The sequence below is a fragment of the Larus michahellis genome, chromosome 10 (assembly GCF_964199755.1).
Source record: "Larus michahellis chromosome 10, bLarMic1.1, whole genome shotgun sequence".
NCBI lineage: Eukaryota > Metazoa > Chordata > Aves > Charadriiformes > Laridae > Larus > Larus michahellis.
The window spans coordinates 14,604,175-14,630,600 of record NC_133905.1 but is presented as its reverse complement, the minus strand read 5'-3'; the positions used below and the strand labels follow the sequence as shown (position 1 = coordinate 14,630,600).

Genomic DNA, 26,426 nt, shown 5'->3' with positions numbered 1-26,426 from the left:
AAACATCCTGCTCCCAAAGAATACGTATCTGCTCCCCCATTAAACACATGTGTTTCTTTTTAACTGGTAAATGGAACGGAAGTGGAATGAACATAATTGCATTTGCAGCATCTTTTCACTTTTCTGTCTTGCTGCATTTTCCTACCTGCAAAGTAGTGCTCTGATCAGAGAATGGGGAACTGAAGAAAGTGGTGACGATACTCATCACTATTTCTGTAACGTACTTCTCCAATATGGAGTCAGCATGCTTTCTGTCGCTGGTGTTGTTACAAGCCTGCAAGACAATTCGTTCTTAGGTCAGAAGCAGCTCAACCAAGGTAGATGAATAAGTGTTCCAGACTGGAATTCTTCATTTCGCACTGTTCCAGTCCCAGCAATTCCCTGCCACAATGATATTTATGACGCTTGGACCTCTGGATTTCCAGCATACACAAAAGCAGAAGCCTAACACCATTACTGTTCAAGGTGCTGGCATTCAGCATGTTTAGGGGGGAGGGAAAAAAAACAGAGTGCCTTAGAGGAAAGAAAGTAGTAGGGTAGGGAGGACTGAAGTGTAATGCTTTCGTATGGGGAAATACTTGGAATCCCAGGCAAAAAGCCATATGGCCAAACAAATGCCAAGCTTGGAAAAAATTTGTCCTGACCTGCCAAAAACCGTTGACTATTGCTCGGGAAGGAGCTCACTATCCTGGCCAGAATAAGCAAGCCAGGTGGCAGAAGAGAAAAAGGCATCAGACAAAAGAGCAGGGTGTGGGGCTTTTCTGAGGTTTGTTGTTTGTGGGGTTTTTTTTCTTTTTAAGAGGAAAATATTAATGTGTTCCATGGAATATGACTAATGAAATCCACAGGCATAAGGAAAAGAAGGCACATACAAATTTGAAGGAACACAGTATTCAGGGTACTTATTGCCTTGATGCACTGTTGTGTCCTGTTCTTACTGCTCTGTACTAAATAGGTTCATTTGAGCTTTTTAATTCAGTTCCTAGATACAGAAACCATTACCCGACAGATGTCAACCAGGAAGTTCTCAAATAGCTTCCACATATGATTACTGGTGTAAATCTCTTTCATTTCTACTTCTGTGTCCACATAGCAGTGATTCAAGAAGTTGATGTACGCAATTTTGACCTAAAAGCAGAGGAAAAAAAATTACCATTAAAAAATAAAAATCTGAATGGTATTACGAATGAATATAATGCCACATTAAAACCGCTATATAAATCATTTGTAATTCTACTTCTTCCTTTTATTTAAGCACTGGTGAAATTTAATGCCATGAATAGCAAGACATCATCCAATAAAAAACACCAGGATCACTGTAGACGAAACGTCAGCATAATAATCATTTCCAGTTCTGCAGAACCATCTGTTCAAGGTTAGCAGCCTACTCCATAAACCTCTCTGCCTCAAGAACCCTATAAAACAAGCAAGTACAGCATCACATCCCCATTTTAAGGGCAAGGAAACGAGTATAGAAGGATTTAACTTAACTATCCAGATTCTCTGGGGTTGCCGATTAGCAGCAGCAGGGAAGGAATCCAGTTTCCCAGCTCACATCTCACCGTCCACCTGCACCCGCCACCTTTCCCAGGCCAGACTGGGAATGATCTGTAATATCACATCTCTCCCACCCAAAGCCAGCACATTTCAAATACATCTAGGTCAGTGCCTCCAAACGGCCCTCACCTCCGGTATGCAATCCTCGTGGGTTACTACCCTGACAATGTCATCCAGAGGAAGAAGGGAGTTGCATTTTATTTCTGTGTAGACATTTTTGCCTTCCGTGCAGACAGCAAGAAGTTCTACTAAGTGGATGTGGTACATCAGTGGGCTGTTTTCATCCATCCGATCCCTCTCGGATCTCATCATTTGCACCAAAGTCTGGAAGGAGGCTCTGTCATTGTAAAACACTAGGACGTCTTCTCCCGCATTCACCAGCTACCGAGAAAGAAAGATATTCCATCAGCAGATCAAAGCCTGTGCATCTCCCCGCAGCATGCTCCTCTAATCTGTGGGCCAACTGTTACAGTGCAAAATCCCAATTAGTTATTCTTTAGACGCTTAAAACGAGTGCAGCCCACCAAGTCAGCTGGGCATTCCTCCTGCGCTCCCTTCATGGGACACAGGGCTCGAGTACGACATTTTCTCCTAAAGAATTTACCACTTCTGAACTGCTGAAGAACTTCAAAGTCAGCCCAACAGAACAGAAGTTGTGCCAAGAAGCTTGTGACTTTCCATTGTGCTTTTTTATTTCACGTATATTGCCTCAGCTGACTTCTTAATACAGCAAGCTGCAGACATGCCGTTTTGTTCAGAGCAACGCCCCAGGGGCACGCCGGATGGGAGGACTGCAGGGCTCAGTAATTCCACCCTTCTGAACAAACATCATCAATTTTCCAAGGCTAGCCAGCGACAGTTAAGTTGCACACTGAAGATTTTTATTAGCTGCACGTTTGAGACTCAGCTGGCCAGATTTTCGGAGCAGTTCAGACCTCCTGTAACTCCGTGACGGGAAGGAGTAGGAGTAAACGGAGACCTGCTCCGGGCTGGGCAGTTCTGAGCAGGCAGCTGGAGGGTCCGAGGGTGTCCTCCCTCAAGCTTTGGGGCAAACAGCCAGAGAAAACGTGGAAGGCAACCCCCAAGGCAGCTCCCTTTTCCCAGCAGCTGCTGACCCCCGTGGAAGGTGATCGCTGAGCATCCCACAAACTCGACTCTGTGATGAGAAGCTCACGAAACCATTTTTGAACTGAACGACAAAATATGGAAGACCTTTGATCAGTCTGGTAAGATTGATATACAAAAGCCACAGCTTGACAAATCTGATCCTCGGGCTCCCCCTGCTGAAGAGGCCGATAAAAATCCTGCCAGGCATGCAAAATGCTGTCAAACAGATCATGACCAACTTATCCAACTTAAAGGGATTCACTGACCTATCCAACTTAAAGGGATTTATTCACCCTTCTCTTACCTCTTCCTTCTATCCTGACACCCTAATTTCCACACCTAAATTTCTGAAGACCCTCATACTTCAGCACTTAAACAGCTGAGTATGTACATCTTGGTAAGATAAGAAATTCCCATCAAAATACTATCATGGTAGAATTTTCCTTCTGCATTAGTGATCTTGAAATTAAACTATTTCTCTTCTAGCCAACGTTGCTAGAGGAGGGCACCCTTGTTTTGTACGCCCACCTAGATGGTGCTGTGTAGAAGCCTGGAAAGTAATGCCCAAGTATCATTAATAACTGACCACTCATTATACCTATGGGTGAAGAGCTCAGAAAGCTTTTGGTCACAAAAAAGCCTATGCTTTCTGGTAGCTGTATGCTCTTTTTGCATTGTGAGAGCTAACTGTCAGCTTCTTGGCAGTCCCAGAAGCGAGAGGATCAATTTGTCATTTGCACCAAATGGTATGTGAAAACTTCTGTTCAGACCTTGCAAATCTCTGCAGCTCTCACCTCAGCCATTACCATATCTTGGCATTTCTTAATGAATTTTCCTTCCGCCTTGACAATTGTCTGCAGGAACTTTATGTACTGAACATTTCTGCCATGTGTTTCTATACAGTGGACAAAGTGTTGAACAACGCGTTCATTAATCTCACTGCAAAGCTGGAAGTTGTTCATGAAAATGTGTTGCATTGTTACCGCTTCCAGAATCTAATGGAGGGGGGGAAAGAGAGACAGACAATTAGAAAATAAACAAATCGCCAAACCCACGCAGAGGTCAGGATAAAGTCAACACTCCTGCAGGGTGCAGGACTGAAAAGAACATTTCTAAGGACCTAACCTTTCAACACAACAGCTCGTATCTAAGCCTATTTTTCAGTCCACTTCAGCCTCTTGAACTTTCTATGCTGAAATGCTCCTAAACAAACAGATCTTGCCAACTTTTGAGGCTTTAGAATGGAAACAAAATGTGACCCCTTCAATCAATCTTGCAACAGAACAGGCCCAGAGGGATCACCGAGGACTATCTTTTCTTGCTAGAAAATATAAATCATGGCACGAGGTTATTCTTACCCCTGGGTTAAGGAACAGGTTTATGTGCTTGTGCAGCAATGCCTGGTTCTGTTGGTTCCCAGCACAAAAGTTCTGTAAAAACTCGTGTGCAAGCTTCATTATCTCCTGCATCCTCGTGTCTTCAGCCTGTGGTTGCACGACACATAAGATGGGGTTAAAAAGAATCTGAAGGTTCACTTTCAGGTGAGTACTGGATGAGCCACAGCTCCCTCTCTGCAAGGGAACTGTCACGTCTCTCTCACACTCCAAAGAAAAACAAACCTCCACCCAGCTCACAGACATTAGAGATGCGTTTGGCCTGCTTCGCAGTTCTAAAGATCATCAAAAATAAAGACCATAATAGAAATTACAGTAGTTTATTCTCTAAAATTGCATATTCCATGGCCAAGCCTGCCAGCAACGTGCTTTAGTCACTTTTACACTTCTGAACATACCAGTACATTGGCCAAACCACACATCATCACCTTGGGGCTGCACAGGAAAATTGCCATGTTCCACTGAAACGCATTTCAGCTGCGACAGATAGGTAGTTCATGGCAAAGAAGAGATGGAAAGTTATTATTGCAACAGTTAAGCCCAATTTATATTTACTGGAATCTGCACACTACTTGCGTGCTTCCAAGTACAGCTCAGGAATTGGTGCCTTTCCTCTGACATCAGTGCGGATTACCAGTCCACTGATGGTATAAAATGCAGTTTGGAAAAACAGTGCCTGCTTATATTTTTAAGGAGTTTCATATATTTCCAAGGGTGAAACATCTTCCACACTGCCTGTCCAATATGTTTTCATCTGCCTGGGACAGAAAGGTGACAAGAGTTGCTGGGAGGGTGTTTTTGCTGCCAATTTTTTTGCAAAATATGAAGCGAGACAGCATGAGACTTAGCTTGACATTAATCAAAGCCACTGTCTAGAATTACTGGGTTTCAGAAACCTTTAGTTTGGAACCGAAGACAGCAGTGACAGGGAAAATGTGAAGAGCTCCCTCACCTATGCAATGATAAGTACCTCTCACCCATGACTAATGGGCAGCCACCGCAATGAGCTGAGGGTGTGCTCCATCAGCACAATGCCGTGCTGCGCAAGCTCAAACTGTACAGCAACCCAGCCAGAGTGGGCTTCAGACTGTGCTGCTGACATCACATGGCTAGTTCTGACCAGCAGTCCTCGCCTGGAGAGTCAGCTGATATTTATTCATTTCTAAGAGGGAGTTTGGGACTCTACAGCTGGGGGTGTCTGTGTCTAACTACTGGGCAGACCTGCTGATAAACTCCATGGGGAACCAGGCACCCTCGTTTCCCTTAGCGTTCCCAGGATGGCTGTCACACAGCTATCTCGTAGCAAGAATGAGGGTCTTGCTTCCACCAGCACAGCTTAACTTCAAGGCAGCACACCCCCCCCATGACAAGCTATGAGATGAGCCGTGGTCTTACTCTGAGCTATGATGGACAAGCATTTCTTCAGGACGTAGTGCACAACACCGTATATTCAAAGATTCTATTTTTGAATTGTGAATAGTTAAAATAGTCTCTTTGAACCCAATATAAAGGTGGAAGGTTCAGGAAGGTTCAGAAGAGGTATTAAAAGCCCATCAACATGGCAAGAAGCAAGATGACAGCCATACAGAAACCCAACCTTTTCGTAAGGGATCTGCAGCAGCTCCAGCACAACCGCATGAGCTCCCATGTTCCTCAGAAGTCGCTGCTGCTGTTTCCGGCTTTTCCTGACAGAGGCGCCTTCCTGAACACACAGCTTGCTGAGCCGCAGCAGGATCTGGAGAAGACACTTACTTTAGAGCTGAAATTCTGAGGTTTATTTCAGAACATGCCAGGTGGCTCCCAGAGAGCAGCCACAACGCATCTGCACGGACCAGAGCGGCTCTAGGCAGCAAAATGAGGTTTTATGGACTCAAGGCGAGGAGGTAAGACCAGGCTAAGGCCTGGTGGCTCCTGCAACATCGGTAAAGGTGCAAAGGGACTGAGCTGGAACCCAGAGAGGCAGCAATGGTGGCAGCCACCACCTCGGGGATGCATCAGCCAGCACAGCCTTGTGCCACTCGGCATAGGCAAGAAAAGCAGTGCAGCAACAGTGTTATCATGTCTGGTGGTTTACTGCCCTGAGCACCATCCATTGCATCTCTGACTGGAGCTGGTCCCACAGAACTCAGCCGTGTCAAGGGAGCCCCACGTCGGGCTCTGCAGCACAGTGCCACGGAAAGCCCATTAGCTACCACCACACCAGCGCCAACGCAGGCTCTTTGAATGGCATTTTTTAAATTAAATTTCAACAGCACGGTGGGTTTGAGTGCATAGTCCTCAGGACACAGCAAATTAAATAGCTTCTCCACTTGCTTACTTCCTTCGTAGCCTTTTACAATAAAAATATTGTGTTGCCATTGAAACAGCAGCAAAATGTCGCGTTTCTCACTAATCCATTCTTAAGGAAAGAATACACATGTCGTGCTTATTATACTCCTGGCTTCTCATTCAAGTTGGGATATGTTATTACTCAGCAAATAGTTTCCACAATGGAAGAGTGACTCAGACTTTCCTGGGTGTCTCCATCTGACTGCAGCTCTCCACAGCTGCGTTACTCATTTACACTTCCATTTAACTATCAAGAAGCAAAATTTTACCTCCTTTACTACACGGTAGTTGTAGCTGCTAGTACTTTCAGGCTTTTGGGACTTGCTGTGACCTTCCTGTGGATAAAATCAGACAATTTATTAGTAGCTTGTAGTACTGTGTTCATGAAGGCTAAAATTACTATTCTGGGATAGTGCATGCTCTCTTCCTGGAAAGGAGTGTCATCCTTCGATTTTCTGACAGTCTCAGAAAAACACATATAATTATGCTGTCAGGTCACATTGACCTCTGTATCATAAAATAAGGTGACGGTGGGATGATTTTAGAGACAGCAACCTCCTGTGCTTTCCTTTGCTTGTCACATTATGTCTGTAATCAAGTCTCTCCCAAAAAAGCTTCTTACTTTCTCTCCCTCTCTGTGATTATTAAACTGTCATTGCATAGAAATCAAGAGATACCTCACAGAGCTACACCCTAGGAAAGCAATGAGTAAATTACTTCTATTTACTTCCAACAATAAACGTTCATAACCCAGGGAATACTCCTTGCATTCCCTCATCTGCTCTTTTCTACTTGATTGCAAATTATACTGAGACAAAAGGTGTTTAATTAGTTGTAAGCCAGATGTGCGTGCCAGGAAAGTCCAGTATTATCAGGTACAGATAAAGCACCAACATTTACCAGGTTTCTTAAGCACTGTTCTCTCCTGCCATTTAATAATAGTGCCATGATTCAAAACGCATGACCTGAACACAGTTCACAGCTCTGCCCTTATATTATCCGAGGTACTTGTGACCACGTGAAAAACATGCAATCTGTCAGTGGTGAAAGGACACAACTCAGGAGCCAGCGCAAACCCAAACCACCTGCTCTGTTAGAGCCTAAAGACACCACATTAGTGGGTGCTAATTCTGAGCAGTTTCCCCCTGAGACTAACTGGCATCAACTAGCTCAAATTCTGCCCTTACTCTTGCCTTAGTCCCAAAGCAATTCAGACAGCCTCACCAGGCTGTGCAGCATGCTGGAAAGATGCTTGGGTTTTTTTAGTCACAGTTCCAGAAACAGTTACATTTTCATAAAAGATTAATACATTAATTTGTGCAAACAGAACCTAATTACCTCTTTTTTCTTGTGTTCGTTTTCACCTTGCACTCCATCCATAGTCTCATCAGGGCCCTGGCCTTTGTACACCCAAAGCTCTGATTTCTCCACAATAGACCTCAGCTGGTCCAAATCTTGTTTTATCTGCTTGTAGTTGTCAACATCTTGGCTGGTAACAAGCAGTTGAACCTTATATGAATGCAATCCATTAGTTGCACAAAAGGATTGTTTTTAGCTGCCTATATACATTCAGAGGAGGAATAACGCTCTCAATACACACATACCTGCTTAAAAGCTTGAAGGACTTCTTGTCTCTGACTAAAGTGCCGGAAGAGTAGCTGAAGCGCTCCAGACACCAGAGGAGGATAATCATGCATTGTCAAATGCAACAAAACTCTAAGAAATGTTCTGCCACCATGATCATCCAAATCCAGCGGTGTATTCTCCTCACTGCAAACAGAGCGGAGGAGTTAACACATTAGCACATTAGACTGAATATCCCAGCAGGTTCTTACGTCCAGTCAACAGTGGCAGAAAACCTTTTCGCTTACTTTTAAATAAGGCAGAAATATATCAAATCAAGCGCTGTCTTAAGACACACAGGGGTTTTTGGTGTGCTGCTTAATAGGGAGGCTATTCCACAACCACCCATTAATCATGGTTCACTCAGCTTACCTTATCCAACTTACATTTTTCGGGGTCAAACTATGCCAAAATATTTGTGCCTATGTCAGCCTCACCCTATTGCTCAAATACTTCTTGCCCATTCCTGGTACTAACCTTTCTCACTATTTACAAAATACAACCCTACCTCAGTATCCAGGTTGCAATGCTAATTATGTCAAGCATTTGAAATCCTCCTCTTCCCTTTTCTTTCCCCTGCGCTCCCTTTCCAAACACGAGAAACTCCTGTTGTATTTTTTTTTCCTATCAGTGCCCTCTGAATCTTTTCCATGTTCTGCTTCCAACTGAGTCTGCATGCTTACATTAAAAATTCTGGGTATTAATTTTGTAAGTGAATCTCTCTCTCTACCCCCTCTTCTGCCTCCATTTAAGAAATGAGTTATCTCAGGTTTACAGAAAACAACTGCGGCTCTGAGCAGCTTAAGGACAAGCTCAAGTACTCGGAGTCTGTCACTGATTTGCCAGCCTGTGATTTAAGAAAGGGTATAAGCCGCTCCAGAAGGCAGGCAGGTATGGAAGGTACAGCTTGTTTTGTTCTGTCACGTGTGTGCAGTTTAATGCTGCATTATAAGAAAAACTCATGGCGCTATATGTACATATCTATCTCAGAAGACCCAATTAGTGCCAAGACAAACTTTTCCACCTAAGGTTTTACTGCAGCATTCAGCGTAGAGGCACTAATCCTCCAACTTGGCTTTCACTCACACAAGTGGAGCCCTCCCATGAAGAACTTCTGGCTGAAGGGCCCCTGTCCCTTATCTGTGGCATTTCATCCAAATGGACATGACTGAGCTGGATCAAAGGCATTTCAGGAAAATGAAGCCTTGGTAACTGTGGCAGCTACAGCATGGGGACTCCTGAGTTACCCCTTGATCAGCACTGGTGAAGAGATACTTGCCTTCCACCAAAGATCCCCTCTGCTTGTTCTTCAATATGCTCAAAGTCTAGGGCTCCTGAGAAGATAACAAGAGAAATACATTATGTCAGAGTCGCACCAGAGATGTGCTTGCAACCTAAAAACATTTTAAACGGCAAGTGGTGATGTAGGTGTAAGCAAGGGGGTCATAACAAGCTGAGAGGAACACTGAGAGATCACTGAAGCAGCCTGCTAAGACAACATAAAACAATAAATTAACCTGTTCTCAGCTCACAAATTAACCTGCATAATAATTTCAGCAACATCCAGGCTTATTCCTGTCTTGCCTATTTTTAGATTGCGCCAGCATCATTCCAGGACCTGGTGTCATTCAGAGGGGTCATCCACAAGAAAACACTGAACTTCAGCCTTGAGAAGTTCCAAAGTAATAAATTCAGCAGTGACAGCAATAGCCCTGTGGCTCAACAGACAAAAGGTCTTTGCATTTTTCAGTATAAGGTATATATCATGGGCAATGACCAATATTCTGAAATAAAAAAATAAAAATGGTAAAACAGACTCGGAGCTCTCAATATTTCACAAAGATTTGCAAAGGGGAACGGAAAGAGAGCAGGGGGATGTTACATCCTTGCCAAAGAACGTTTACCCTCTGTCTTCCAAAGTTCAGCTCGCAGAAAGAGCTCTGGCTCTCCCCACCAGCCCAGTTCCCAAGGCCCTGGCACCCCGGGGGGCTGCCGGACAGGCAGCCCTAGAAAAAAGTAAACACATCCCCTTTGAAGTGAGATCAAAAGAAGCAGTCTCCTCCCTTTGAAGGCTTGACATCTCAACCACATTTTCCTTATCTTTCTCCTTCGCATCTAGAGATACAGTCCCCAAATTGAGGAAGAAAAACTGTTTGATGTCTAATAAGCTGCACTTTTAAAGTCCAGTTATTCCTACGCAGTACGCGTCATAACTACAGGACAGTTTTGGCCCTGGAAAGTGATACAGCAATTGACAACACCCCATCTATCCAGGCCACTAATTATCCTGCTTTCAATTAAGAAGAACACTGGACATGCCAAGCTCCTCAACAGCTTACCTTCATACCCTTGCCTAGCAGCACCGAGATACAGACACCTCCAGACATCTTGCTTTCCTACAATACCTTTGGAAAACAAGAAATTTGGGTGGGCAGAGCCATCGAGCCGGGGGAAAGGGATGGAGAAAATCAGATTACTTTGTGGACCCTTTTCCTTCACCCAGAAACATTAATACAAAAGATTTAATTTGAGCTTAATGACAGATCACACATGATAGTGTTTATTCCAGGCTTTTTTTAAAGGCTGCATCTCAGGCTTTGGGTCACGCTTTACACATGGAAATGAGCAGGAGACAGTACAAATAAATCCTAGGTATTGCTAGGAGTATACGGAAACAATATCTACTCTTATTCCTACTGCTAGCAGGGTACTCTGCTTCACTGGGACCATCACATGCCAAAGCAAAAACCTGAATCAATTATCCAGTTAGCGCCTCTGAGATTAAAATTCATTCTTTGCAAAATAACTAACCTGGTACATTAGCTGGCATTTCTTGATTACTGCTTCCAGTGGGGGATTCAGACATCTGGGCATTGCTTTCATCAAATTCATGTTTAAATATACAAAGCAGGCAGGAGATTCTGTAGTCCAATCTCACATTCAAAATAAACTGATGATACAGAAGTAGTAAAAATGTTGAAATAACTCGCCTATTTCCAGCACATACACAATTTACACGTAACGCAGTGCTACCAACATGTAAGACCAACATAGTAACAATGCGGATTTAACTTGGAGAAGAGGTATGCAAATGTTTTCTTAAAAATCCCCAAAATTCAGTAATTTTTTTCAGGGATTTTAATGAGCACATGATATACACACAGTAAGAAATAATTATGAGTAAAAGATTTTGGCAGAGTTTCGATCCCTCATTACTGCCCAATGCAGACATCCTCACCCACCCCCTTGGAAAGGAAAGCAGCATTTTCCTCTCTGTTCTGAAACCAGCAGGAATCCAAAGACGAGGGCTGCCATCCCCAGCACTGCTGTCCCCGGGCGCTGGGGCAGAGGCAGCTGAAAGTGAGCTGTCGGGAGCCAGGCTGCAGCCGCCACCAGCCCAGGTGGGCTGTAGGAGCCAGTGCCACTGAAACCACCTTCTTGGTGGGCTTCCTCCCTCTTGAGGAAAGCAATACAATCTAAAGAACACTTGCAGTTGTCTCAGATTTAGGGAAAATCTTAGGTCCTGCAGAGAAGGACCTGGGAGTCCTGGGGGAGAACAAGTTGCCCATAGGGCAGCAATGTGCCCTTGTGGCCCAGGAGGCCAGTGGTCTCCTGGGGTGCACTAAAAGGAGCGTGGCCAGCAGGTGGAGGGAGGTCATCCTCCCCTTCTGCTCTGCCCTGGGGAGGTCACAGCCAGAACACTGGGTCCAGTGCTGGACCCCGCAGTTCAAGAAAGACAAGGAACTACTGGAGAGAGTCCAGTGGAGACTACGAAGATGGTGAGGGGCTGGAGCATCTCTCTGCTGAGGAAAGGCTGAGAGCCCTGGGGCCGTTCAGCCTGGAGAAGAGCAGACGGAGAGGGGATCTCATCGATGCTCAGCAATAGCTAAAGGGCAGGTGTCAGGAGGATGGGGACAGACTCTTCTCAGTGGTGCCCAGTGACAGGACAAGGGCAATGGGCACAAACTGGAACACGGGAAATTCCACCTCAACATGAGGAAAAACTTCTTTACCCTGAGGGTGGCAAAGCCCTGGCACAGGCTGCCCAGAGAGGTGGTGGAGTCTCCGTCTCTGGAGACATTCCAAACCCGCCTGGACGCGTTCCTGCGCAGCCTGCTCTGGGTGACCCTGCTCTGGCAGGGGCTTGGACTAGATGAGCTCCAGAGGTCCCTGCCAACCCCAAACATTCTGTGATTCTGTGAAAAACACCTAACATCACTTTTAATAGACCATGGTAAGAGGGGGAATACTGTCAGGCTAAAATATCCCATTGCACATGCCAGGCCATAAAAGAAGTTCTGGCTTTAACTAAAATTAGCACTGGTGCGAGGAAGTGAATCAAGCCTCCCCTGCATGCTGCATCTGCTGCCGAGGGGAAGGGCATAACCCCAAACCCAGCTCCGTGCGAAGCCTCCCACGGGGGTGCGGGGAAGGCACACCATGGCTTTCCTGCTGCTTTGCATACTTTTGCCCACAAGGCTTTTGCAGCATTCTGGCCTCCATGAACCCGCCCGTGAAGTTACCGCACAGAAAAGGGACTCCTACACCAAGGGAGGGAAGATGGATTTCAGTGCAGTAATTTTGCGGTGACATCTAGATCGAGGCAGAGCTGTGGAAAAGGGAACAAACTTTTCTCTTTGTGTCCCAAAGATTTCAGAGTGAACAAGTGAGAAAAGCCAGACAGAGATGGAAGGGACAGCAAGGCTGGCAAATGTGCACACTTAAAAAACATTTCAGGCTGATGGCTGCATGAAGAGGAGTCTCACGTATCTCCGCCTTCCTCAGGGCACTTAACAACATGGCCCTGTAGACTCAGAGAAATTGCTAAGACAGTAAGGTGGAAAACAAGTGCTCCACTGCAAGTCAGATATTTATAAATCCCTGTTAAATATGCAGATGTCTACTGCAAACTCATTTCTATTAAATTGTTTCAGTAATGGCATAACCTTGTCATATGCAAGCCAAGTGCTGCATGCCTGAAAAAGCCACCCTTGTAACGCTTTACCTGTTTTAAGGGGCACATATGAGGCAGAAATTAATTAAAAGGCAGCATGGCACTGTATTAATGCTGAGATTAAAGACAGCACAAGACGCTACATTATTTGCTCTTCTAGTACCTGCAGTATTTCGATGATCTTCAGCTTTGTGTCCATTACCAGGATGTCCTCTTTCTCCGGTTCACTCTGCTTGACGTTACCCTCTGGAGCAGCAGCGAGCGGAGTCATGGGCAAGAACCCACCGCCTCTGAGCACCACCTGGGTCATCAGCTCCCCGACTCCGTGGATCGATCTCATCACATTGCTCCCTTGAGAGAGGCAGGTAAACAGGTAAGGTTACGATGGTGTAATGGGACTGCACGGACAGGGCAAGGACCCTCCACATTCTATGAAGAGAAATTGTCTCAACAGTAAACAAGGCCAGGCAGACACCTAAATCCCTGGAACAGATGGAAGTCAACAGAAGCACCAGTACCTTCAGAACCCCCCTGCCCTCTCTCTCCCTCTTTCATCATTGGCATTGCTCAGCTGTACAGCCAAGCCATAGACAGAAAGGAGTAGAAGATTTCAAACCCACATTTACATTTTGAGATGAACTAGAAACTACCAAAGAACGATCTGTTCTGACAATCATTTTTCAAGCCTTACCTTTACTTTCCTCGCCTTTTGCCATCTTGGTAATAGGGAAGATGGTAGTGATGTGCACACAGTCTAATATAGCAAGGAGGATTTTGGTTAGTCTGAGGAGGTCACAGAAGTTGTAGAAACCAAAATATATCAGATTTCTGGCTAAGTTAACAACCTACCAAAACAATAATAAAAAGCCCGATTAATACTAATAATTTTGTTATCACAATCAAGTTGTCTTAACACAATGAAAAAAAATCAAGAACCTGGCTGTGAGTCATATTCTTATCTTAATTCCTAATCCCATAAAACTGTATAGTTCTACATTTTATCAGAAAGTTTGCTACTTGCCTACAGATACTGCAATGCCTGGAATAACAGTCTGTACCTGCAGATGATATTCCGTAGCTACAAAATCATAACATATTCATCTCATTACAGAAAAGGTAAGACAGGCGAAGACTAGAGGGAACATACAGATGCTTTTTATGGTTTTGTCTTACAAAAAAAATAAATATCACACATCTAAAGCTTACTGCTAGCAAGTTATAAAGTTTCCCCACAAGTCCTCCACATCCACTGCTTCAAGATTCAATATGTAATATAGCCCCAAATATTTAATGTTATCTGACGTATATTCCCTTAAATTTAATTTTTTTTAAAGAAATATCACATCTTTTCCTTGAATCAATAGTTATTTAGGGGATACTATTGCATGCATTTGCTACATTTTATTCGCAGAGACAGACAATTTTAATAGGTCAGTAAGTCACAGGACACTGTATTGTTCTCTTCGTGAGTAATACTGTAAGCTCTAGAGACTATCTGTGCATGCAGACGGAGTGTTTAGCTTTCGAGACTATTTATTCCAGTAAAGCTTGGCTTTGCAATAACACCGCGAGCACAAAAAGTAAACAAGGCTGCTGCAAATCTAAGACATAACCTCATTCATTAATTGCATTTCAAGAACTATCATTGCAAACTCACAAACTTCAGTGGGGTTGCTTGCACGAGGAGAAAGGACTAGTGCAGAAAGGAGGAGCCCGCTGAGGCTCAGCACTCACTAATTACTTGCCAATTATCCACTCTTGAAAAAAGTACCAACATTCCACACACACACAAAAAAAAAAAAAAGGATAAAATCAGAACTGGATAACTACCTCAAAAGTGAGCTTATTTTTCTCTTTATCAGAGAAAGGGAACCTCTGACACACCACATCTCTTAAATATTCCTCTACAAATTCCATTGTTTGTGCAAATCTCTCCTTAATTTCATCTTTGGAAGTTCCACTGCTATCATAGCTGAAGAGGAAAAAAAACCAAAATAAAAAACAAAACACAAAACTTAGCATGCAAATACACAGGGCTCTTTTCCCCCAGTACAATTTTTCATTGGTTTGTCAAAATCTAAAAAAGTTAAAGGCTGTTAAATAATTTATCCAAATGAGGGAGTCAGGAAGCTGATGCCATAATTTCCTGGCTTTTGCTGTTTTATCCCATATGCTCATTTTGCACTATTTAATAGTGTCTGAGGAAAACAAAAAAAAAAAAAGATAATTTTGTCCCAATAAATAAAAAAAGAAACCCTTATTTTAGTGGAAACAATGACGAGCTGTGTACAGCATTAAGGAGAACGGATGTGGCCAGGAGATGCTGACTGTGGATGCTATTTTTCCTCCAAATAAAAATATATATATATAAAGTAGGTGTTAATTTTTCTTAATACAAATTCTAGGTTTGTTCCTTGGCGTATGCAGAGAGTATTTGAAAAAGACAATCCCCACCACCTTCCACTGACTACTTTTGTTTCCCTGTTTGGTCACGTATGACAGTTTAGCCTCTGCCAAAGCTGAAGCCATTTGTTTTTTCTATTTTGGCATTTAAAGTCGAATACAATCTACTGCATCTGTCTCTGCAAGGGGAACTGGGCTAAGCAAGGAGGGAAGGGAGGGGAAACCAAAAAACCACTAAACACCAGTACTAATACAGACAAGACTCAAATTCCTAGCATTTAACACTGATTTTAAATGTTCATTTTCTCCAACTGAAAAAAATGAGTTCTGAACAGTTGAAGTACTACAAATGATTTGTACCATAAAGAGTTAATACAAGTCTATGGTCAAGAAGTCACGTCTCCAGTCTAACTGTGGGTTTGTATAGGTTTTTCACCGCTGTATCAGAGTACTTTCCACGGGAGGTGAAGGAGCACATTACTTCTTTCAGTGTCCTCCCCCTTGTTTTTGCTTTGGATTGTGCGAGCTCCCGCATGGACAATCTGCCCTGAAGAGTCTATATTCATGGAACAGTCCCCCCTTGCTTTCCCTCCCCAGGGCTAGGTCACTTGTCACATCACCCAAAGCAGAGACAGACCATCCCTGTCACCACTGTGCATTTTGGAGACAAACCCCTGCTTACACCACACACGCACAGGAAGGTTCTTCTGTTCTCAGGAACATTCTCCCCAGCAAACATTACAGCCAACAGAAACTACAGGCTCTGAATAATGGAACTAGTGAGAATGTGTTATGGATTTTTTTAATTATTATTTTTTCTCTTTAAACAGAAACAGTATAACGCATGAGTTTAGGATTGATCTGGTTTTGTTTTAAAAATCAAGAGTGATGTAATTTCCTTTCCCACACCATTCCAGCAAGTACTTACTCATCAATAGCAATTTCAGAAGGTATTTCAGACCACAGACGAGCGTACTTCACTGGTGTTACTTGTTCTTGGGGGTCACGATCAACGTGCATATGAAGCATTAGCCGGCAGAAAGATGCTCGCAGATCATATGGCAAGTTCTCATCAGACATGCAACGGAGAATGAGGTCCACGTCCAGCTGGCCAGATATTTCATTTATGGCTAAGTACTGTCGATCAAGGCACATTCTAGCAAAGAGGTTTAGCTGGTATCTTCAGGGGAAAAAAAACAACGAAACGTAAACAAACAGCTTACACTTTAATGTCCAGAAAAATCCACTGGATATAGTACTGATATGTTCTTATATGTATTAACAGAATGAATTGTATATTTTCCAGTAATATAGCTATATTTATTACGGACTGGATAAAGTACTTATCAAATACTAGTAAAAGGTAACATAGTGCAATAATACAATAAATGGAGTCATCATATTTTCCAGAGATTTACATAGAATTAAGTAATGCTGTTTATGAAAGCTACAGAAGAATCTGAAGAACACTTAAGGCAACTCAGCCTAAATACTGTAGGAGACCAAACACTCCGTACTGATGCTGAAGCCCCAGTTGTTAACTGGGGCAGCAATGCTGATGGGCGACAGAATCATTAAAAATTAGGTACCTGATTAAACAACTACTGAGCTCTGCTCCCTTCAGTAAAAGAACTCCTAGAGAAAAACTAAACTTAATTCCTAAGCTTTTCAGTCCATAAACTAAAAGCAAGCAACTGGCATTTAAGGTATGCACATTCAACAGATGATAATTAACTTTTAGCCATAAAGCACGCGTCCAACATTCATGAGTATTCATACAGGCTTCTGTTGAATAGTGTCAACTGTGAGGTTTCCTAAAGAAATGAACATTTAATTGAAAGCAGACGCCTTTTCATTCTCAGCATTCCTCATGGGAATTTGACCAAACCGTATCCCAAACCCTTGATTTCAGCATGTTCACGAGTCTATAATGTAGACTAAAAATAATTAACACTATCAATTCTATTTAAGAACAAGTGCAAGAAAATCTATTTTGAAAGCAGATACGATTTTTAAAAAATATATAGAGGAGTACTCCTTTTGAGCTCAGCCCTCCAACAGGCTCAAATAAAAACATGTATTAGGAAGACTACTGCAAGAATCATTTCAATGGAAGAGACAATGCAAAATAAGACAGCTATTAAAAAAAAAAATCACCTAGTTGTACTTTCTGCATCACCCCAATTGAGTCCATCAAACTACTCTCAGAAGTTTCTAACCCAGACGCAGGAATTTGGTCTGGGCTGAAACCTGATCTTACGCTATGCCAAGAACTTGGTGTCTTGTCAAGTCATCTGGAAACATCGCTTCATGTTAGAAACTGCTAAAAGCATAGCTTAAGCCGTACAAAAGAGCACTGCACATTAATCAAACCGAACTTGTGGCATTTTCATAACTTCATCTATTGTCCTGCTGAGAACTACAGGACCACTGAAGGCTTTGAGTCTAGAGGGAAATTTAGAAAGCAGGGAGAACTGCAGCGACTTTTTAAAATCAAAAGCAAAGCCATCTGCACACTGAAACCCCGTTCTTCCCGCAAGCAGTTGTTCACCCCAACTATCATCTGATCACAGGTAACCTAAACAGTTAATACAGGCTGTCTCACAACAGCCACTTATCAGGAAACCAAACAGAAATACGGGCATTAAGTGCTGTGCAAATTCAATGCACCCTAAGCCTCAACTATTTTTTAAGTCAGTTTAAACTTGCTCACGCTGATAATCAGACTTCTCACCATGAACAACTTTGCGCTTTTAGCTCTCGCTTCAAAGAGACTTCATCCTCACTCTGTAATGGCTATTTTGTCCAGGAAACGGGTATCCTTTCTCCCAAACTAACTACAGCCTATGTACCATCCCCACGCAGCCTCGATGAACTCTGCTAGCCAGCCCTGCGCGTGCTGTTCACCTGTAGTAGCTGAGCACGTCCCGATCTTCCTTCTGCCCTTCCTTAGCATCCTGAGCCAACTCCCTGATACTCTTACTGCGGATTTCCTTGTTAACGTCTCTCCAGAACAACCACACTTCTTCCTCATCTTCTCCAACTTCCAAGGCATTTTCTCCACTTGACACTTCTTCAAACTCAAATCGAGAGAGGACCAGCCTGCCAGAAGGAAGACAGGTTAGATTACAAACTGCCAAGACCCATGCAGATCTCTCAGAACATTTCCACACTTGCTGAAAAAGACATTTGCTAAAATGTACTGGTGATACAGCAGTAACTAATTTTATGATCTCACCTGCATTCAGAAAACACAAATTTTATTCCTCAACTTTGTGAAGTAAAAGCAGAGTATCTTACTTTTTCAGCAGTAGCAGTTTACCACATAAAATCTTTGTGGCTCATTATCAAAAGCATTAGATTAGAATGAATTCAGATTTTTAATTTTAGATATTTAAGGTTTTACATTCAGCCTTACAGAGATCAACATTTCAGCTCCATTCAATTGCTGAAGATAAGGACATAAGTTAAAGACATGTCTAACTGACTTCCACAAACACCTTTACAGGAGAACTGGTTAACAACAACGGACTAGGAAAGGACTTGGTAAACAAAAATACCTAAAATCGATTAGTTCTGTATCCCATAAACACCAATTAGATTAGAACTTCTTTCTGCTTATGTGGTGAAATAACTACAAACGAATCAGCTACTAAAACTAAAAAGGCTTTGGGGGCTTTCAGCAAAAAAAAGATCATACATCTGAAAACAACAAGTTAAATACACAAGGATAAGAACAAATAAGTGATGTGGCAACTTTAAGTGCTGGTGGAAATAAATATAGTCTTTATGATTTCATGAAGAGAATTAAATCTAGAATACTCCTCTCATCCATTTGTGTTTTAAATGCTATCTGACAAAGACCTGCTTCCCTTTTAGAGTATTTTGATAATTATTATCTATGCCCTATTCCACAGATCGAATAAACCCATCTTTATGAAAGACCATTGGGATTTGGCGCCTGCTGTGATGCTTCAGCACGGCAGGACACTGCTGAGCGCTGCAGACCAAAACCCTAAATGCAGCAGGAGAAAGGGGTGAGCAGCGACGCAGCAGCTCCTGCTTTTTCGCGGGCTGAGCTGGGGGGGACACGCACCCACAGAGCGCTCGCTCACTGCAGACAGCGTTCGGAGAAAAGCCTGAAGCCCAGAGGAGGATCAGGCCCACGGGACCCCGCACACCTTCCTGCAAAGTCTGTCTAGTTTGATCAAACGTGAGATATCGGAAAGACTTCTCTGACTGCAGGACTGAGAATGCATATGGCAGCCGTCTGCTGCCATCAGTACCCGTTCGCTGTGTATCTGAAGGGGACCCCACACACACTCAACTGCTTTCTCTAGACGTGCCAGCAGTGCTCTCAGCTTTGAATCACCTTCCTTCTGTTTCACACTAGGAAAACCATCTTTAAAGGCATTAACTTACTTGGTTTCAATGAGGATGTCTGCATTTGCTGGATTCAGCACGGCTTTGCAAATCAACTCCTGCGTCACTGGAATAGATTTGTTCATGGAAACGCACAGATCTGAGAGGTAATCCAAAAACCTGTTGGAGAAAATGCCAGCCAAAAGGGTATCAATCCTTGTTGAGATCTAGACTGAAGCAATCTACATTTCAGAAAGAAAACATTCAGAACTCCATTTTAACATTGCAGAGCCAGACTGTTGCCCGAGGGGGAAGTTATGGCGAGTGCCAAACTAGAAGTGAGCTAGCTGTGCTTCCTTGCTAGCAAGTTGGCAGGTACAGATTTCTCTCAGAAGGCTAAGAGGAAAAGGGTAATCATATACTCAACAACATGGATCTCACCTGGGCTCCCTATTTTTCCTCACAAGACTAACAAAAGTGTCAATCTCGGCCGCTGTGATGTGCTTCTCCAAGAGCTTGCGATTGTTATGAAGCAGTGCTGTAATTGTGTCCTCGGCCAAGACATCGTAGCCAATTTGCTTCTGCATGAAGCCAAACTGCTTTGCAATGTATTCCTTCAAAACACAGAGGGAAGAAGGAAGGTGTTGTAATTAATTCTCATAATTTAAGAAAATAGCCAACAGCAGAAAACAGTAAGGTGTTTGTCAATATCAACATCCCAAGAAGCAAACTGGATTAGATTCAAGTTGTTCTTCTTTTGAGAGACAGCACGAGAGATAACCTTAACACCTCCCCTCCAGGGCCAGACACCACCAAGGCATTTACCCTTATCTGATATGAGTTTCTTTTAAATAAATGGCAACAAAAAAATCAACAGCCTTAACACAGGCCAACTTTCAATGGAGCTTGTAGTATGCAAGAGTGAAGAAAGCCTTATAATTCACCTGGATTTGACAGTTAGCAACACTGTTGTTTTCTTAAATTCCCCTTAGAATTGGTACTAATTACATTGCATATAGTCTCCGACAGAGATGAAAAATGCCAGATAACAGCAAAACTGAGCAATCCAAAAATCTCTTGCTGACTGTACAATCACAGCACAGCATAGCAGGGTTTAATTAATGGGATGCAGCTTTTATTTTTTTGGAGCACGGGAACAATGTTAGTGCCATTGAAAACTGCAGACATATTTCAAACCTGATTCTTTCTGTAATCCTGCTGAGAGTGTCTCAGCACCCGGTAGCAAAGCCGGCATATGTGTCTGAAAGGAGCATGGCGCTGGTCTCCAAGCTCCTCCAACCGCAGCATCGGGCCATCACCGCTGTCCGTAAACGGTGCTTGCAACAACTTGAAAATCTATAGATTTATTAAAAAATAAGATCCCATGAGACGCTGCCTTCATCTATCTCAAATTAGTGTAAAAGCACCCTGTCAGTGTCTTTACTTTTCTAAAACGTACATCAGAAATACACTACAGTCACCAAGTTTCTTGGCCATAAGAGTAGCCTGGACAGAAGGCATTGTTGATCACCTTTATTCAACCCCATATTCTGTAATTTTTTTTCTTCTAGCCATGGTATGCCTACAGTCCACCACCAAGAGCCTGCTGAAAGCTAGAAACTCAGAGGATCTTTTGGTCTCAATAATTTGGCCAGGTTCTCTATTATTAGGTTCTGTTTTCTGACAACCCTTCAGAGAAAAATGCAGCCTACCTGCTTTAGAATATTCTGTTCTCTCATCAGTTTTTGCCGTTCTCTATTAGGTTTAGAAAATACCACTTCAAGGACATCTTGTCCAGAATTAGTTCCACCAGTAACAAAGTACACCAAATCCTCCAACAATTTGGTAACAGATCTACAGGAAAGCCAGAAGTTGTTAATACAAGACCTACAAATTCTAGCTGTTAAAAGAACAATGCCAGTGTAAGTTTACACGTTTCAAAATGCTAAGTGAAAAAAGAACATCAATTAGTGACTGGCTCAGATGCTGGATAAAGCACATAGGTTTGTACAGAACTTAAAATTGGGAACTGATGCTCCCTATTGCTGTAGCCTTACTGTCTCATAGCTAAAGCACAGCAGCAGTAAGACAACGCTATCGCTTTAGGGCAACTATAAGCTTGCCAAGTTTTATTTGGCAGTTCTTTAAATTGCCGGAAAAATTAAATCAGGTGATAATCTCTCCCAAGGCCAAATAAAAGACATTGGCTGTAGAAGGACACGGGCCCTGGTTTTACACAGCTGACTCTCCGCTCTTTTTGTGTGGCCACGTACTTTTCACGGATATTGTCAGAGGATTTGCAAGAAGTCATATGTTCAGTCTTCACAAGATGGATTATAAATTCCCACACTCAATTTGCAAAGCCCATCAAGAGAGGTAATGCTGTGGATTAGTCCTCCCAGTTCACAATAACCGTTCTCATGCTCTCATTTCACAGAGGAGCAGGGAGGGCTTGACAGAACTGGCTTGAGAACCTCCACTATGGACACGTCAACAATAAAACCATCAAGCTGTTTTTTAAAAAAATATATCTCATCAAGTAGGAAACAAAATCCTTCTCCTGAAGATAGCGTACATAGATAAAATTTTCAGAGAAACAGACACTGAGTAAAGGAAACAACATTATCTAAACCAAATTCTTGCATCCTTACCTTCTTTCATTCTGGGTTATTGTTCCCTTTTCCAATTTGCCAGCAATGGAACCTAAAACCTTACTTGCATCATTTGCAAAATCCAAGTCCCGAACCTCTGCAGGGGAAACCGGCACTATAGCAAAAGCTTCTTTGTCCTCTTTCACTGGAGAAGTACCAATCTGAAACCCAGAGAAGTTTTATCATCAAACCAAAAGGCAGAAAACAAAGTAGTGATTCACATACTCAGTGATAATAAAACAGAAGAAAAGCCACGCTCTGATGAACTCAAACTCTGCGAACAGTACCACTCCGTGCAAGCTCAAAGGTGTTCCTAAATTCAGAGAAACATCAGGAGAGATTGCAAAATGTTGCCGTAAACAGTGGAAAGAATTCTCCTTGTGATGACTGTTGTACAGCAGAAACTGAACAGCGTAACTAGTAAACTCCTATGTGAACCTAATCTTTTAGATAAAATATTTTGCACAGGCACTGTTCATTGCTGTGAAGCTGCTTGCTGCTTGACAAACCCAGCAGCCTCGAGGGACTGGAACTTCTACCAACAGCACTTTTGTGAAAGTACAGGAATCAACGGATGTGCTTATATAAAGTAACAGAACTTACTTTAAGCATCACAGGTTTCTCTTCTTCTTTATCAATAGGAATATTGGTACTATGGACCCAGGTGTTAGTGCAAAGGTGTCTAAGTCTGACATAAGAGTTCCTGAAAGTCAAAAGTTTCGAAGCGTGAGTCACTTCCCAGACGGGAGATCTTCACATTGTTCAAATTGCAAGATATTGGCAGGAATAAGTGGGGAAAAAAAGTGTCATCTTTATCCATGCTGCATACCATAACAGGAAAAAGGCTTTTCATTCCTTATTTCATTCTATAAATTCACCTTAAGAAGTCTTCTTATATAATGAAGTAGATTCTGCTGTAAAACAGAACTATGTCTATATTTTGTTGCTGTAACCCAGCCAGCCCAAACCACGACACACACAGTAACAAATTAAGCCTCTTCAAATCCTCGCTTTTCCACATGCTGTAGTGTATCTGAGCTGTCAGCTTCTTCCCTTACCTTTGTATTTTCAGACCGTAACTCCCTATCTATTTTATATTTTCTGAACTGAACACTGTATGAGTGTCAACACTGTATGAGCATCAAAGGTCCATTAGGATACAGAACGCGAGGCCAGCACACAACAGTGTTCTCTAGCAAAAGTCCAGTCTTTCTTCCCTGTGGGGACAGCAGTTCCCAGGCTCAGTTTTCTTGGGTACTTCTGGGAATGACGCTGCTTTGCATGTACCAGCTCTTTGATAAAAGATGTCAAGCCACTGTCAGACAAGCATCTTAGGCCAGGACAAGAAAGATTCTCAGCTGCAGTACAGCCTCCTGTCTCCACACAACCATGGCAGCCCAAAGGAGAGAAGAGGCAGCCAGGACTGCTGCATTTGGTGGCCACATTAGCTTCTGCTAACTTAAGAGCGTCTGATGATTTAGGGAGTTGCTTAGATAAAGTGGGTTGAATAAATATGCCATGCTTTCTCAGTGGGAACTGACAGCAAAGAGCTTGCATTCAGACTGTGCATCTCTCAAAGGTACAGCATTTTATAAGTACCAAGAGGTGCCACACGAATAGTTAAGATCCTGTAAACAACAGAAAATGAAGCGTTAAATACTCGATGTTACGTCCTAGTTAACACCATACAGACAAGTCATGCGAATGGCATGATAGGACACCCAAGGCTTTTAGTTCCTGTTTGTTCACTGGCAAGGAAGTCACCTAACCTCAACTTTTCCATCTGTAGAAGGGGTTCTAGTGCTTATAACTCAATTGTAAAGTGAAGCTCCAGGCCTTTGCCAAGTATTTCTGTATTAATTTGAGGAAGAACCTTAATTCCAGAGGGGGGGAAAAAAGTGGGAGACAGCTTTACCTTATAAAAAAACAAACCAAAAAAAAATCACCAGATGTCACACTCCAAAGCAAATAGTCAGTTCTAACACTTAACCATACCTGGGGACAAGGCTGTCTCCTCCTCGCAAGGTGGTAGGGTCCAACTCAAATATGGAGGAGATATCGTTCCCTTCAGGCACAGAGACCAGAGAGTACGCCATCTTCTCCTGAGCGCCGCGCAAGCCTCGTCTGGAGGCGTCCTGCTCAGGGTCCAGCTGTGGAAGAAGCCCCATCACACACGGTCAGAGCAAGCCCTCCAGACCCACCTGCCTAGCATTAAACAGATGTCTCCTGCCATTCACAGACATAACTCTGAACCACTCCACACACCGGTTACAACAGCTGGGCTTTAGGACACCAGTAAAACTGACACGCAGCTGCTCTTGCCAACCACTGCCTCGCTTTCCCTGGTGTTAATCACTTTGAGCATTCCTGGATCACAAACACAATACATCCTAAACCACAGAGGTTATGTCTTGCAGACAGTGCCAGAAGAGGCTCAAAATCCCCCGGCCATTCACCCCACAGCACACTGGGAACTCTGACTGGTTCCAGATGACCCACATCTGTTACGATCCCCACCCCTGACACTACTGGCGTTTGAAATGTATTTGACATACTGCAATCATCACTCTAACAAAGTAATTATGAGAGCTGCAAATATAAAAATCGGCAACACCATGTACCAACCATCTTGCTGGGAAATAATCAACTTCAGCAGCAAAAACAGGACTCTCATCTACCACAAATGAAACAAAATCTAATCAAGAAGTCAGCCGTCTTGCTGTTCACACTACAGCTTATGATGCACTCGAACACAATGATATGCTACGAAGGACACGGCATCAGAAATATCTTTATTCCCAAGGTGCTAGTGAATTACCAGCCTCCTTTAACAAAGTAAAGATACTAACATCACCTGACTAAAATGTTGGATTTTCAGATGAAAGCACAAAAGGGCAGGAAAAAATAAAGATAAATGGGGAAAAAGGAACGACAACTTTCTCTAAGAGCATTCCTAGGGAGCTACCAGTTATCATGAGTCAATAAAAAAGTTGCTCACTGTCTGACACAACACAGGAGCCAGCTGTCCACGTATAAATCCTAGATGTAATTTTCAAAGTGATCAAGCAACCAATTTATCAGCTTCTCCGTGATCTTGGCACCAGCGGAAGGCAGGCACCCAACACAGTCAGCACTCAAGTACCTGTCTTTCAAAGTCCTGGTGTAAGGCCTTGCAATCCTTAAACATACGGAAAAGTTATCCAGTGCTGCCTGCGCCTCAGGATACTCTGTAGTTAGCACATTTGCAGTCAATGAACTTGGCTGCAAAGTAGTGACATTTAAAGTCTGATTTCGCACATGGGAACAGACAGTTAGCTGTATGGAACAGAAACACACATTGGGAGTGTGCCTTCAAGAGAAGAAGCAACTATACACCAAATAGCGTCCATCTGGAGGCTTTACACCATGAGAAATTCACTCACTTGGAATGAATTCTCCAAATTTCAGCTGTCTCCATCTCCACAGTAAGGCAGCTGCTCTGTATTTGCAATTTGTGCTTCGGGAGACAACTGGTCAGTTATTGAAGCTGTGACAAAGCTGAAAATGAGCAGTAAATCAGGCAGTAGGATAAGGGGCAATTTAGGGAGAACTAAAACTTCAACCTCAACATTGTCAAAAGCAGTCCCCTCTATGTTCCAAGGGTACAAGCTGGCATCTCAGCCATGCCCATTTAAACCCCATTCTCTTGCAGCTCACAACATTAAAACACAGAGCTGTGCAAAGAAACCCGCCGTCTTGCAGACAGCTCACGTTTGGATAAAGTTGGAGTTTAGATAAAGTCGCATAAAGCGGCCTACACCATCCTGTCACTAGTGAATATTAAATGATGCAGTAATTTTGTGTCAGAAATGAATTATGTGCTCCTGATCCTATTCTTTATGGTCTATTTTTGCCACCTAGTGGTAAGGAGACAGCAGGGAAAAAAATCCTCAACTCTGAAGCCAGTGTGTTATCGCTATTACCGCACTTATCAAGGGGCATTAGCAAAACACCAGTAGGATGGATGTCTGCATAAAAGACCTTGACACTGATTAACTGTCAAAAAGT

The 26,426-nt window shown here is 43.0% G+C and overlaps 1 protein-coding gene across 1 annotated transcript in view; it reads right to left on the bottom strand.

The window, feature by feature from the left end:
• Positions 1-26,426, bottom strand: part of ITPR1 (inositol 1,4,5-trisphosphate receptor type 1) — a 182,507-nt gene that overhangs the window by 92,708 nt on the left and 63,373 nt on the right. Inside the window, exons 12-34 of the mRNA XM_074603193.1 lie at positions 24,375-24,529; positions 22,983-23,082; positions 22,380-22,540; positions 21,441-21,582; positions 20,926-21,084; positions 20,170-20,342; positions 19,789-19,908; positions 18,274-18,468; positions 16,295-16,546; positions 14,794-14,935; positions 13,655-13,808; positions 13,127-13,314; positions 10,821-10,959; positions 9,289-9,343; positions 7,991-8,156; positions 7,725-7,895; positions 6,656-6,721; positions 5,656-5,793; positions 4,023-4,148; positions 3,459-3,659; positions 1,687-1,938; positions 1,003-1,128; positions 146-274 (exon numbers count right to left, since the gene is read on the bottom strand). Coding sequence (XP_074459294.1) covers positions 146-274; positions 1,003-1,128; positions 1,687-1,938; positions 3,459-3,659; positions 4,023-4,148; positions 5,656-5,793; positions 6,656-6,721; positions 7,725-7,895; positions 7,991-8,156; positions 9,289-9,343; positions 10,821-10,959; positions 13,127-13,314; positions 13,655-13,808; positions 14,794-14,935; positions 16,295-16,546; positions 18,274-18,468; positions 19,789-19,908; positions 20,170-20,342; positions 20,926-21,084; positions 21,441-21,582; positions 22,380-22,540; positions 22,983-23,082; positions 24,375-24,529 — 3,510 coding nt within the window. The remainder of the gene's footprint in view (positions 1-145; positions 275-1,002; positions 1,129-1,686; positions 1,939-3,458; positions 3,660-4,022; positions 4,149-5,655; positions 5,794-6,655; positions 6,722-7,724; positions 7,896-7,990; positions 8,157-9,288; positions 9,344-10,820; positions 10,960-13,126; positions 13,315-13,654; positions 13,809-14,793; positions 14,936-16,294; positions 16,547-18,273; positions 18,469-19,788; positions 19,909-20,169; positions 20,343-20,925; positions 21,085-21,440; positions 21,583-22,379; positions 22,541-22,982; positions 23,083-24,374; positions 24,530-26,426) is intronic.